We start from the raw sequence: 15,106 nt of genomic DNA, 5'->3' as shown, positions 1-15,106 counted from the left end.
GGAGAATATCATCCAATGCTTCCTTTGTGGTCCCTACAGGAATCCCTCTCAAAATTACCTACCAGTCAGACATGCAAGTTCCAGAATCTAGCTTAGGGTGGAAAGTTACGTATACCTAAAAGTCAGAACTGGGTCAGCACGCGATGCACTCTGACCGATCCTCTACCTAGTAACCCTCTCCAATGTGGTGCATCTCCCCTGACGTGAACCCCTTGCAGTTCAGGATTTTTCCTAAGGTAAATGGCAGTCCCATTCTCATTCTGCCTCTGACCACCTATACTGGTTGTTAATGAGAATGAATGATTGTGAAGGTTGTTGAATTCTAAACATAATTTTTTTTTAAAAGTCACATGATAAAGATGTTCAATTTTCAGGGAATTCAATAAAATTCTAGTTCAAAACATTTGGAAGTTCTCCACATAATTAAATGCTTTGAAATTAATTTGGTGAAGTAAAAAATGTAACATCAATTTTACACATTAGAAAGGACCTTCACTAATCTAATGAATAGACTCACCACAGTCTGTGCTGGGAACTGCAGAATATGTACTTTGCTGCTGGGCTTCAGAAGACCAAGTTCAGCTGGGGCTTCCTGGCGATCACCTGTATGGAGGTTTGATTTTTGTGTTTATATGGCAGTCCTCAACTTTACAGTTACAGAACTGTAGATGGTTCATGCCCAGATGTTAACTACATGCCAGAAAAGACACCAAAGCAAAAGCTTTCTCGCCTTTATCCCAAAGCACAAACATATTCACCAAGATCTCCTGAAACAACGGGAAGCTCTGAAATTCTGCACACTTAGTGCAGAGCCATGCTCAAAGAGTGTACACACTGGAGAGTCATTGTAACAGTTCTGTAGCCCTGGCCCCGACCTGTTCTTCCTTTGATAAATGGCTCATAGTGGGAGCTTGGGATTGCTGAATTTATTGGAATATATGCCATCTAAAAATGTATCCAGGCAGATGATTTATATTGTTTTGGTAATGGCTGATATAAAACTTATCAAAAACTATCTCCAAAACATAATAATGTACTAGCAGGCATCCTGTGGCATTACTCTTGAAAGTCAGATGATATGACACATTATAATGATCAGAGTTTTGTACCTTGGATGCACAAACCGTTTTTCTGCCAAGTTGGGCAGGGCACCTTTAAAGCTTAATCTTTTCTTTGGCTTGGCTTCGCGGACGAAGATTTATGGAGGGGTAATGTCCACGTCAACTGCAGGCTCGTTTGTGGCTGACAAGTCCGATGCGGGACAGGCAGACACGGATGCAGCAGTTGCAAGGGAAAATTGGTTGGTTGGGTGTTGGGTTTTTCCTCCTTTGTCTTTTGACAGTGAGGTGGGCTCTGCCATCTTCTTCAAAGGAGGTTGCTGCCCGCCGAACTGTGAGGCGCCAAGATGCACGGTTTGAGGCGATATCAGCCCACTGGCGATGGTCAATGTGGCAGGCACCAAGAGCTTTCTTTAGGCAGTCCTTGTACCTCTTCTTTGGTGCATCTCTGTCTCGGTGGCCAGTGGAGAGCTCGCCATAGAACACAATCTTGGGAAGGCGATGGTCCTCCATTCTGGAGACGTGACCTACCCAGCGCAGTTTGATCTTCAGCAACGTGGATTCGATGCTGTCGGCCTCTGCCATCTCGAGTACTTCGATGTTGGAGATGAAGTCGCTCCAATGAATGTTGAGGATGGAGCAGAGACAACGCTGGTGGAAGCGTTCTAGGAGCCGTGGGTGATGTTATTAAGTAAACAGCAGCTTTTATAGGTCAGGCAGTATTCCATTGTTTGTCAGGGAATTTTATACATTGTAATGTGTTTGCTAATTTCAAATTGTGGTTCAGACAATCATGAACATTCAGATCGATTTGCTTGATAATTTGCAGATGATGTCAATGCAAAACCTGTGTTCATTGGTGATGCACTTTTGATTATTTTGGATGGTTCCTGTGGTGTGGTATTCGAAACTTGGGTTCAAATAGAATAAGTTCTATGGATAGAAATGTACACATTAATGGCTGCAAAATCCATAAATTAAATTAGTTTGGCTAGTCGGAATAGTTTTGACTATTTAATGGTAAATTACCATTCATACTGCGGTACCGCACGGATGGCAGTCTCTTCAATCTGAGGCGCCTGCAAGCTCACACCAAGACACAAGAGAAACTTGTCCGTGAACTACTCTTTGCAGACGATGCCGCTTTAGTTGCCCATTCAGAGCCAGCTCTTCAGCGCTTGACGTCCTGCTTTGCGGAAACTGCCAAAATGTTTGGCCTGGAAGTCAGCCTGAAGAAAACTGAGGTCCTCCATCAGCCAGCTCCCCACCATGACTACCAGCCCCCCCACATCTCCATCGGGCACACAAAACTCAAAACGGTCAACCAGTTTACCTATCTCGGCTGCACCATTTCATCAGATGCAAGGATCGACAATGAGATAGACAACAGACTCGCCAAGGCAAATAGCGCCTTTGGAAGACTACACAAAAGAGTCTGGAAAAACAACCAACTGAAAAACCTCACAAAGATAAGCGTATACAGAGCCGTTGTCATACCCACACTCCTGTTCGGCTCCGAATCATGGGTCCTCTACCGGCACCACCTACGGCTCCTAGAACGCTTCCACCAGCGTTGTCTCCGCTCCATCCTCAACATCCATTGGAGCGCTCACACCCCTAACGTCGAGGTACTCGAGATGGCAGAGGTCGACAGCATCGAGTCCACGCTGCTGAAGATCCAGCTGCGCTGGATGGGTCACGTCTCCAGAATGGAGGACCATCGCCTTCCCAAGATCGTATTATATGGCGAGCTCTCCACTGGCCACCGTGACAGAGGTGCACCAAAGAAAAGGTACAAGGACTGCCTAAAGAAATCTCTTGGTGCCTGCCACATTGACCACCGCCAGTGGGCTGATAACGCCTCAAACCGTGCATCTTGGCGCCTCACAGTTTGGCGGGCAGCAGCCTCCTTTGAAGAAGACCGCAGAGCCCACCTCACTGACAAAAGGCAAAGGAGGAAAAACCCAACACCCAACCCCAACCAACCAATTTTCCCTTGCAACCGCTGCAATCGTGTCTGCCTGTCCCGCATCGGACTGGTCAGCCACAAACGAGCCTGCAGCTGACGTGGACTTTTTACCCCCTCCATAAATCTTCGTCCGCGAAGCCAAGCCAAAGAGAAGACCATTCATACTAAATTATCACTTGATCCTGTTCTTTATAGAATTGAAATACAATTTCAGTGAAGGATTCTTTTTCTTTACATAAAGATTTAAATCAGGGATCAATGCACAAGCATAATTATTAAGATTTAATCATCAGTATTTATTTATTGAAAAGCCCTGAGACTGGGTTTTAACAGTTGGAAGGTGGTAGATTATGGGAGAAACTGGGGTAAACAGAGTAAGGGGGAGGATGTTTCAGTTAATAAGCCTTTATAAAGAGTGGCATGGTTAATGTAGCAGTGCAACACCGCGACAGCACCAGCGACCGAGGTTTGAGTCCTGTGCTGCAAGGAGTTTGTCCGTTCTCCCCATGCCTGCATAAGTTTCCTCCAGGGGCTTCAGTTTCCTTTCACCGTTCAAAATGTATTGGGGGTTGTAGATCAATTGGGTGTAATTGGGCAGCGCGGGCTCGTGGGCCGAAAAGGCCTGTTACCACGCTGTACGTCTAAATTTAAAATTTAAATTTTGGGGTTTGTTTTTGACGAATAATCAAGACCAAGTTCCTTGTGGCCAGTTTTGGCAATGAACCGCCAATGCGATTTTCATATGAATATAGATAGATTAAAGTCTGGTGTGGAGCCAGCAAATGGTTAGATTTGAGCGATAAGTGAAGAAGTCCACTGAAGAATGGGCAGAATGTTAATTTTCATCACTCATTGAAGGAGATTCACATGCTATGAATTAGCAGAAGGAAGAATGGAGGAGGTAAGCAGTGTCTTGCCCAATCTGGAGGGAGTTGATGAATGTGAAATGGAATCAGCAGAATGAAGGTTCAAGGTTCCTTGGATGAGGAATAATGTTGGATTACCCTGGACTACAATTTTTTTCAAAAGGTTTGCTTCCTGAAAAAAAAGGGGATTATAATAGACAACCTCAAGTTGATAATTTCAGATTTCCACGTAGGAAGTTGGAGAAACATTAAATTAAATTTTATTGTATTTTGCATGTTTAATCACATAATTATGCTGACATATTGCATTAGTTTAACTGACCTAATAAAGTTTGCCGCTAATTTTCATTTATACTCAGTTATCTGATGCCTCTTGTGTCACTGCCCAACATTAGTTGGATGGATTGAGAAATATCAGCTCCCTCGATACCGCTTTTCCATGGTCACAATGTCCTGGTGAAACCTTTCATCATGTTTGTCACTGCCTGCACCAAGATCAGCAGGGAAGAAGACCATGGGTGAATTCAGAAAATGAATTTTCAATAACACATTAAGGTGATTTTCATGATCAACAGCCCAAAATCCATAAAATACACCCAAAAGTGTTCAGGAAGCAAAATCTTTGTTGTGTCCAGAGTTATTAGCGAAGAGGGAACAGTGTGCGAAAGAGCTCCTGAATGAATGAAAACAAAAGCAGAGGATGAAAGATAATAGCAGAATAGTCCATTTGAATTGTACTGATATATGTTGTGTTTGAGCATGTGTGGCGGTCTGAAATGCACAGTGCAAGACGTTCAACAGTTTAGCCATAGCATGCTTGATTTGATGAGTGATTCTCAACCTTTTGCCATATTGGACAAGGTTTTCATCTCTCAATATGATCCATGGACCATACCTATGCAACTAGCTTCCCCTGCGCCACTTGGATGACGATCTAATGGAGTGCGGGTTGAGAACCACTGTTCTAATCCATGCTTGAATTGGCTGAAGAATGAGTATCAGCTGCAACATGAAAATAAGGATGGTATAATTTAGCATTGACATTGTTCCTGGATGGCTCTTCATCCAAAGCACTAATGTGAATCTTCAGAATTGCCCATCCAGTTTGAACTAACCTAAAGGCTGATTCTTATTTGGCGCTGAGTTGATCCTTTGTAATTATTGGAATCAGATCACCTATTTTTAATGGGAATTCTCTCCCTTTTAATAATAATTCTGTTTCACATTCATCTATTTCCTTCAGATTGGGATTGCCAGATGTTACCCAACTTGATCATGCAACAGCATCCACGCCAACCCGTGGCATCTGGTGTGTACAATGACAAGCTGCCTTTTGCAAATCCTACATTAAACGGTGGTGTTAGACCATTTTGTTGCTGATGTAAAATGTGAATACTGCATTACACTTGAACAAATGGGTGCCTTTGCTTGCTGAACTTCACGAGGGGGTATTATCTAAATCTACTCTTTCTTTGCCGGGTTTTTTTTTCCAGCTGAAGTGATCGATCCTGCACATTCCCTCTGGCCGCCCATCTATCCGGCCCGGGCCCCTGCCTCACACATGCAACATCCAGGCCAGCTCTCCGTATATCCTCGCTCCCAGCTTCTCCGCCAGCAGGAACTTTACATGCTGCAGCATCAACAACATCAACAGCGAGCACAAGCACTTCAACTGCAACGACATTCACAACTAGTGGTGAGGAAAGCATGCAATCAGAGGGGGCTTTGGCAACATAGCAAATCCCCCCCCCCCCCCGCCCGGCCGACCAATGTTCTCCATTCCCTCCCTCCTGACCCAGTTCACAGAGTCCTTTGTTCTGCTGGGCTCATAGCTTTTGTGAGGAGCCACAATCCGGTTGTCGCCGAGCACAAAAGGATTGTCCAGTGAAGTTGAAAAATTACTGATACCTAATCGCAAAAACAATATCCTGGGAATCTGAAATGAAAAGGTGAAATGCTGAGCAAGTCGTGCAGCATCCAGGAAGAGGAAAAAGTAGACTTAAATTTGCAGCTTTGGTGACTTCCCATGATCTTTAATCTCAGACATGTCAGCTTCTCCCCACACATCCCATGGAACTAATTACTGTATGTGCCTTGAAAGTTCCACGTTGACTGAGTAATTCTCGAGAAGACTATTAAATTGGAGGTGAGAGCTCCCACTGGAGCTAATAAAACTTAAAGCAGAGAGCAAAGTGGATTAGTCTCGTTCCCTCTCTTTTTCTCTCTGTCGCCAATTAAAAGTTTATCGATAATTGCTGGGGAAGACTGGTAAATGTTTTTGGATCCAATGTTGTTTGGGCATATTTTAAATGAATACCAGACCAGATTGGAAGGGATGAATGGACTTCCCCTGTCCCCGTATTACAGTAAAAACACAAAGACTCTGCAGGTCAAATGGTGTACTTTATTGAGATACATAACAAATATTTCAGTCATGAGCCCTTCATCAAGGTATGAGCAACATGTAGGCAGGTGTCTGAATAAAATGGTAGGTGGTGGGGGAGCACAGTCTCATAGGCTGAAGGTAATAGCTGGATAGGGGAGGGAGGGCACATCAGCAAACAAGGGGTGGGGGGGATGACTGCAAATGGGGGAGGGAGAGGTGGGGTGGAGAGCTGAAGGAAAAGAGACAGAGCAGTGGGGGAAGGGAGTGAGAACAGGGAGTGGGCTAGCAGAAACCGGAGAAGTTGATGTTAATGCCATGCAGTTGGAGAGTCCCCAGTCGGAAAATTAGGTGTGTTATTCCTCCACTTTACAGCTTGCCTTGATTTGGCAGTGCATCAGGCCATATATACAGACATGTCAGTGTGGGAATGGGGGGTGGGGGGGGGGGTGGGGCAGAATTTAAATGGTTGGCCACTGGGGGATCCCTGTCATTGATGCAGTCAGAGGGAAGGTGCACAGGGAAGCGATCTCCTAGTTTGTGTCCTGTCTCTCTGATGTAGAAAAGGCCACTAAAGGAGCACTGGATGCTGTAGCTAACTCCCGCAGATTCACAAGTGTTGCTTCATTTGGAAGGACCATCTGGAGCCACGAATGGTGGTGAGCGAGGGCAAATGTGGCACTTCCTGCAGCCGCGGGGGAAAGGGGCCAAAGGGGAAATTAGAGGGAAGGGATGAGAGAACAAGGGAGACATTAAGGGAGCAGTTCCTATAGGAAGTGGGCAGGAGGGGGGTCTGTGGGAGAGGGGAGGATGCTTCCAGTGGTGAGATCATGTTGGAAAACCTGGTGAGCTGAATTGTACTTGGAGGACATTGGAAGGAAATGGGCAAAATTATTTGGGGTTAACGATTTCATTTGACTGTCTGAATTCCATCTCTTCCTCAGGATCAACGGAAGACAGAGGATCTGCGAATAGAGGCAGAAGAACACACTTTTGAGAGGAACAGGAGATCACACAAAACAGTTGCCTTAAACTCTCCCAAGAATCTTTCTTCACCTGTTATACTGCCATCTGGCATGTGTTCTACCAAACTCTCACCATGTCATCATTCTCCTTTAAGACCCAAGACTGGATGCCCCACTCCCCAGCCCCCTGCTGTTTGTCCATTGCCTTCTTGTCCTACATCCAATCCTCCTGTTGTCCCACAATCCTCGGTGGTCAGTCCTCCTCCTTCCCAAAGTTCCACAGGAACTCAAACAGCTGAAAAGAGAGTGGAAGGAGAGCCATCTCAACCCTACCCAGAATCCTTTGAGCCAGGTATGTCCAGTAATATTAACAACAAAAGAAAGGTCTAAATCACTAGCAAGAAATTGAAAGCCTCCATTTTTTTGAAAACCTAATTCTGTGGTCAGTAGGTTAATACAAAAAAATAGAAAGATACTCGGTTTGATATTTACTGGAATGAAAGAGCATGATTGATGTAAAGATGTGTGTATTTGTGTTCTAGCAAATGCTTCACTCAATTTTCTCTTTTCTGGCCGTAGAGCTACTAAAGGCTGGAAGAAAATCAGTGTGAGAGTAGTTTATATTGATCAATAAATCAATGGCAAATGGATGGAGACTGGGAGCCTCTTTCTGTGTGTACAGCTCAGTTAGTCTTTTGTGGTAGGACCTTGTACTCTGCACTTAACTGGTGGTAGCTGAAGCAAATACTAAAAACCTTGTTGGAAGCAGAATTTGGAATGGCCTGACATGACTGCTCTTGGACTCTGCTGTCTAGCTAAATGCAATTCCAATTTATGAACACTTGAAAAATGTTGATAATTGTAAAGAACGAATTGCATTTGCATAGCATTCATTAGGCCAATTAAATATTTTTATTCAGTAAAAACCCCTGGTATCCAGCACCTCTGGGGATTGGAAGATGTCAGATAAGTGAATTTTCCAGTTGCTCGAGATTGCAAATTTCATGGATCAGAACTAATGGCAAGGTGTGCCGATTTTAAAAGTTCGTATTTTTACCTCTTCATTTTTTTGTGATTTTTTTTTGCCAGTTGCTTGAATTTTGGTAACGGGGATTTTACTGTAACGTGACCTCTGTTGTAAGGTTGACAGTGATACATTTAGATTAGGATCATTTGGAGTTGTACTGAGGAGATATAGAGTCTCAGTTAACGTAGCATCTGAAAGACGCACTTGTAATAGTTCAGCTCTCCACCAGTTATAGTACTTGGGTGTGTCGTTCTAGATTGTAATGCACAAGTCCCTGAAGTACAATTTGAGCTCACAACGCTCTGGCTCAGAGTGTGTGAGCAATGGCTTCACAGCTGTCTCCCTGAGTGGCTTCTGAATTGATGATTCAATAAACAACCACAGTGTTGGCCATTTTCACTGGGGTGTTAAACTAACTCAGTTTCAGCAACTGAGATTTCACCTGAACAGTTGGACAAAAGAGGGAATAAAGAACAAGACTCGGATTGTCCAATGTCTCTGGAGTTGAAATTCATTAAAGAAAATACTGTCGGAACAAGTGTGGGTTGATTAAATTTCAAAGTACTCCAATGTTGCAACTTTTCCTCTTGAAATCAAGCTTGCTAAACCCAAGCCAAAAAAGAAAAAAACCACACACACAACAAAATCCAATACATTTCCTTTCCCTTTTCAAGGTTAGACATGCAGCAGCTGAAATTCTTTTGTTTCATGTTGAAGGGAAAAAGCAGGGAAATGACTGAGCAGCCTGGCAGATAGAAAAGCTCTTTCTCCTTCAGCAGTCCTTGAGTAGGAAACATTTCGGTGGAAGGATACATATTCATCTAGTAGTTGTGTCAGAGAGGCGGATGGATACCATTAATTACACTCAGTTGATGACAAGGTAGTCAGGATGCTGCCAACCAGCATAAAGTCAGGGGCACCTTCGGAGTTCTTGGTGAAGACAAAGAAATAACATTTGTTTTGTTGCTTGAGCTTGGTGTCAGCTAAACTCTTCAATGGCAGATTATCTGTTCAGGGTAGTAGGCATTGGGCCTAATTGTTCCACCCTTACAAACAAGTTAATAACCTTGCCCAGAGTTTCCTGGAGAAGCATATCCTCCATTTTTCAATCCATTGCAATTTGTCTTTAGATTGAATGAATAAATAAATTCTCTGTTTTTGTAGCAGTTCAAAACATTCCGGGGCTGTAGGCCAATTGGGTGTAATTGTATGGCACTGGCTCGTGGGCCAAAAAGGCCTGTTAACATGCTGTATGTCCAAATATAAATTTTTAAAATCTGGACACCAGGCCCAGACAGCTTTTTCTTTGCTGTACTTTCAAAGGTGGATATTGAATGAGCACCGTGACATTATGATCCTAGTTACTGTATTTGTGTTTCATATTCCTGCAATCAAACATGTTCAATTGATGAGTGAAACTGGCGAAATATGGTAATTACACTGCACTTTAGGTCCTGCAGATTCTATTTCTTGCTTTGGAGAACAGGTCATGTATTCAGGCACCATCTTGAGGAGCAACATATCAGATGATCTGAATGGTTAAGATGGAATAGGCAGCATTATTAGTAAATCTTTAGACACTTCCTCCACTGGTAAATCCACACTAAGCATTTTTTTTAGTTTGCTGTGAATGTTGGTATTGAATAAACCATGTTCCTTTTTCCTCTCTTTTCCAGAGCTTCCACCTGGCTACTTGTACACAGCAGTCACCATGGGCTATCGCTCCCCAACTCCTCTTGCACACTCTGCTGATCCTGCAGATGCTGAAACTATGCAACCCATCCCCGCAGCCGCCGAACCAGAGCAGTCCAGAACCGTTACGCCTGGTGCGAAAATTCACTGTGATCCTCGCTCAATCGTGACAGAGGAGACAAACCGCAGCGAACAACAGATCACAGCCAACGACCTGGACGTTGTCGAGCAAAATGAGCACAGCCTTCTCCGCAGTGCAGAGGAAAAAGAGACACTAAATGCTTTGCCAGCAGAGAATTTAACTGTGGAGCAACTTGAGCCGTCTATGAATGAAAACATGGAGTGCTTAAGACATTTGATTGCTTCTCAGGGAAACGACACTGATGGAAGACTTGAAGGAGAAGAATGCGGACAAGAAATTTCAGAAAATGGGTCACCTCACTCAACCAGTGAGCCCAAGACCTTAACCAACGAAACACTGGATGTAAGAAACTCTGTTCACTTGAGTTTGATACCTGAGACCGATTTGAAGCAAGCATGCAATGCTGATGAGGAAGTCACACCAGTCAACCAGGGTGAAGGTTCTGAAATTGACCAAGTTGGCTCAGAGAGGGATGAAATACTGAAGTGGCGGGTGGACTGCATTGCAGGAATGAATGCCCTGGTGGCAGCTGGCCTCAGTATGGGAGAGCTCCTCGTTTTAGAGCCTGAGTTTCCCAGTGCCCCCATAGAAACTTCACGGCCTGCAACATCGACCTTTTACCCCTGCTCAGGGATGCATGGGATAGCGTTGCTGAGTGAATTGGCTGAACTTGAACAACGGCAGCAGAACTATCAGGATTCTGGTCAAGGTAATTTTCTGAATTTGCACATCTATACTCTTGCCAGCACAGCATTATTTCTTTTTCCTTCTAATTAATATTTGATTAGAAACCTTCCCCCAGGAGAAAAAAAGTGCTATTTAACGGGAAGAATTTGGACAATGACAATAGGTGATGATCATTTTGAGTTGTATCTTCACAGATCTAATCATCAGTTCAGTCAGAATTGACTTCTCGTAAACAATGAGCTGATTTTAGGTGGTCTGTTAAGAGAGGAATGTTGCCAGCGGAACTCTTTGTGCTTATCGTTGAGTAAAGGATCTATAAGATTCCCTGAGAAGGCAGACAGTTGCTCAGTGAAGTTGCATCCTGGGGCTCTCTGTTCTGTGGTAGGTCATGGAAACTTAAGGCAGGATGGTGGCAGGGGTAGGATCACTGGTCTTGAATTTGTCTGGATTAGGACAAGAGAGAAATCAGCTGCTGCACAGCGTCCAGTGACGGTAGAGACGTGGTCAGGATTGTGTTTGTTTGGAATAGATTGTGTTTGTTTGGGATGACTTCCTGGGTGGCATTCAGCATTTGAACGACCCCTGCAAGTTATCAACACCTTCAAGGAGACGGAAGGAGGACTTTTGATGAGAAATTGAGAATGGAGGGAGTGCCAAATTTCTGAAATTCAGTGATTTTTGTCTTTTGGTTTCACATGAACATTGTACTAGGCAGAAGTACAAGGGTGCACATAATTCATAAATTGTGGAACAGCAGGAACTAATTAGTGAAATGTTGTGGTTTGCTCCACGTTATATTAGTGCCGTTCTGGTCATTATAGTGGAATGCAGCTTCTAACAAAGTATTCTATTTTGGCTGGAGGTAGGATCTAAACTAAAATGATTAGGCTATTACTCAAAGTCTTCAGGTGTTTCTCTTGGCTCAGTGGTAATTCTCTCATCTCTCAGCCAGAAAGTCACAAATTTCAACCCTATTTCCCTACACTGAGCACCTATTGTGGCAGCAACTTCAGTGCAGTACTGAGGAGAGTGACAGTGTCAGGAATGCAGCACAGAGATGTTAAGTGGCCACTTCTGTTACCCCAAAGGTGAACTCAAGGATGAACAGAAAAGCAGTTTGGCAGATATTTACAGAGATTGGGTCAGTCCAGATTTTCAGGCAGTACTTTTAAAATTTAAAGGGAATAAATAGGTAGACTTTGATAGTTAATTAGCGAAAAACATTTTTTCATATAAAATAAAAAATACAAAAAAATAATATTTTTCTTACATTTGTGTGACCTCCGCATGGTCACACACAGAGCCCGAGAGTTTTTGAGAAGTTCGGGCTCTTGGGTGATTCGGTTTTCTGCCATCTGGATTTTCAGACTGTATCTATCAATGAAACCTAAAAAAAATTGCCATTTATTTCATAGACAGTAGAAATTCAATACATTCAAGTAGCCTGCCTGGTTTGGGAAATTTCTCTACTTTAAATTGAATCATTTGCTCTGAGACATTTCTGGCTAAGTGTAATTCTTCTATTTTAAAGCAGGGACTATTTCAAATCCATTACTTTATAAGCCAAGCAGTGGCCAGAAGCCAAATGTTGGCCTCATTATTGTGGTTCCATTATTTGGTTCTGATTTTTACTTTTGTCACAAAGATCGAGAAGACGATCCATGTCCAGGATATGTCATTCACTGACGTGGTGGCTGGTAACCTACCAGTCATTTTACCTACAGTAAACTCCCACAATGTGATCATGACCAGATCATCTGTTTCAGTGATGTTGATGAAAGTTAAATACTGGCCAGGAGCCCAGGCTAATCATACAGTTACACAGTGCAGAAACAGACCCTTCACCCCCATTCACCCACCAGCCCTGGAAAAAATTGCCTTTAAGCCCCCTTTAAATATTTCCCCTCTCACCTTAATCTGATGCCCTCTGGGTTTATACTCCACCAACCTGGGTAAAAGTCTGTAACCATTCACCTCATCAATACCCCTTATGATTTTATATACTTTCTACAGTCCAGGGATAAAAACCCCAGCCTATCAATTCTCTGTTTATAAAGCCAGTCCTCCAGGCCCAGTGACACCCTTGTGAAACTTTTCTGCACCCTTTCCAGCTTAATTAATTCTTCTTGCCAATGAGAATGCTGAACGACCAAAGGAACTGCTCACTGTAACTATCTGAGACTCTCATATTCATGAAACAATATTTATTTATAGAGATGAAAAATTGACTTAACAGTAAAAACACAACGTTGGAGAAACTCAGCAGGTCAAACGTGTACTTTATATAGCAAAGATAAAGATACATAACCAACATTTCAGGCTTGAGCTCTTCATCAAGACTTGACATCCTGCTAGCTAGGCACCCAGAACTGGACAGCTTCTCCAAGTGTAGACTCACTAATGTTTTGTCCAGTTGTAGCATGACATCCCAACTCTTGTACTCCGTGTTCTGATTGATGAAGGCAAGTGTGCCAAACATCTTTTTCATAATTCTTTCTACCTGTTTCATCATTTTCAGGGTTCTCTGTTCTACCAACATTCTCCAGGGCCCTGCTATTTACCGTGTCTGAGGATTTTTGGAACTGGAGTATATAAAAGTGTCAGAGAGAGCATGTTAATTTAAATGCTACTCCTGCTTTTTTGTTTGCCTGTTGTTTATAATGAAGTTATCTTGAAACAAAAAAACACAAGAAAAAATACACAAGGGGATGATGCAGAAAAAAGGTCAAATCACTGGTTAAGCAAAGAGCTAATTTCTCTCTGTGACCTGAACTGAATTATGTTGTCCTTGAAGTACTTAGGGACACTCCAAGGTTGTGTATATTAAAATGCAGCTTTTTAATGAACGGATTGATTAGTTTCGATAACCTTCCTCAGACTAATAGTTTGTTATTAACATGTCCTCCATAATTTCTGCCACCTACAACATGATTCCACCACTAGACACATCTTCTCCTCTCCACCTTCTGAGGGGACTGTTCCATCTGAGATTTCCTTGTCCACTCATCCCTCCCAACCAATCTCCCCTTGGCACCTTCCCCTGCATCGCAGGGAGTTCCTCCATCACCATCATTTGGGGCCCTAAATAGAACTTCCAAGTGAAGCAACTCTTGACTTGTGTATCCGTGGGAGTAATCTACTGTATCCAATGCTCCCGATGTGGCCTTCTCTACACCGGAGAGACTGGGCTCAGTCTGGGAGATCGTTTCACAGAGCATCTTCGCTCTGTCCACGTCAGTGACAGGGATCTCTCAGTGGTCATCCATTTCAATTCTGTGCCCCACTCCCATGATGACATGTCTGTCCATGGCCTCATGTACTGTCAAACCAAGACCACTCTTAAATTGGAGGAGCAGTGCCTAATTTTCATCTCGGCACTCTTCAGCCGGATGGCATTAACACCAACTTTTCCGGTTCCTGCTAGCCTTTTCCCCATTCTTCTTCATCCCTCTATGTCTTCTTTCCACACCCTTCCCTCTCCATCCACAGAGCCATCCCCCCCTCCTTGTTTGCTGTTGTCCCCTCCCTCCCTTATCCTGCCTGTGGCACTATGCTCCTCCCCCCGCCCCTTCATTTCACCCCCCCCAACCATTTTGTTCGGGTGGCTGCCCACATTTTGTCCATACCTTGATGAAGGGCTCAAGCCTGAAATGTTGGTTATGCCTCTTTATCTTTTCTAGACAAGGGACACTGTTTGACCTGCTGAGTTTCTCCAGCATTGGGCTTACACTTCAACGATGGTGTCTGCAGACTTTCATATTTTACGTTCTTTTTACTTCAGACTAATAGTTCCCATCTCCTTTGCACAAAACACTGGTCAGAACTCACCAGAGATGTTAAAATACTGGATAACCAGAATAACACCATCCTTTTAAAATAAAGTTGGTTTATAACTGAGGCTTTTGGGATTGTATTCATATTAAAAATGATTGCCGCTCAGTTCTCAACAGGAGGTGATCCAAAATATCAACTTAGTGTATCTTACTTTTTCGATATTTATAGCACAAACACGTTCACAATACAACAGTGACTTATTTCCTGATATCAAAACCTTCACATTGTTGCCAAAAAAAATCCTCAGAGTCTGAAGTCCCTCTGTCTTTGTGTTACCAAAAGATAAAAAATTTGTCTTGTAAAATGAATCTCCCCAAAGGCCTGTATTTCACACCGGTCTCCAAACACTGAGAAGAGACAATACCAAATGGCTGTGATGTTGGCCCCAGCACAATCACACACTTTCTCTTGCTCACATTAGCGTGGCAGAAACTGTCTCTGGTCACCTTCTGCAGCTTTCAAGTGGCAGATACATGCAGGGAG

At 43.4% G+C, this 15,106-nt stretch overlaps 1 protein-coding gene across 16 annotated transcripts in view; it reads left to right on the top strand.

Annotated features, from left to right (window-relative positions):
• Nucleotides 1-15,106, top strand: part of bahcc1b (BAH domain and coiled-coil containing 1b) — a 421,144-nt gene that overhangs the window by 152,535 nt on the left and 253,503 nt on the right. For 15 of the 16 annotated variants that reach the window (XM_069930138.1, XM_069930136.1, XM_069930134.1 and 12 more), the window contains exons 9-12: nucleotides 5,137-5,202; nucleotides 5,387-5,589; nucleotides 7,221-7,593; nucleotides 9,945-10,811. In XM_069930138.1, the coding sequence (XP_069786239.1) occupies nucleotides 5,137-5,202; nucleotides 5,387-5,589; nucleotides 7,221-7,593; nucleotides 9,945-10,811 (1,509 nt within the window). The remainder of the gene's footprint in view (nucleotides 1-5,136; nucleotides 5,203-5,386; nucleotides 5,590-7,220; nucleotides 7,594-9,944; nucleotides 10,812-15,106) is intronic. The other variant, XM_069930145.1, reaches the window with a different exon arrangement.

This window comes from Narcine bancroftii, chromosome 3 (assembly GCF_036971445.1).
Source record: "Narcine bancroftii isolate sNarBan1 chromosome 3, sNarBan1.hap1, whole genome shotgun sequence".
Lineage (NCBI taxonomy): Eukaryota > Metazoa > Chordata > Chondrichthyes > Torpediniformes > Narcinidae > Narcine > Narcine bancroftii.
The sequence above is the reverse complement of the archived record's forward strand: the minus strand, read 5'-3'. Positions and strand labels throughout refer to the sequence as shown.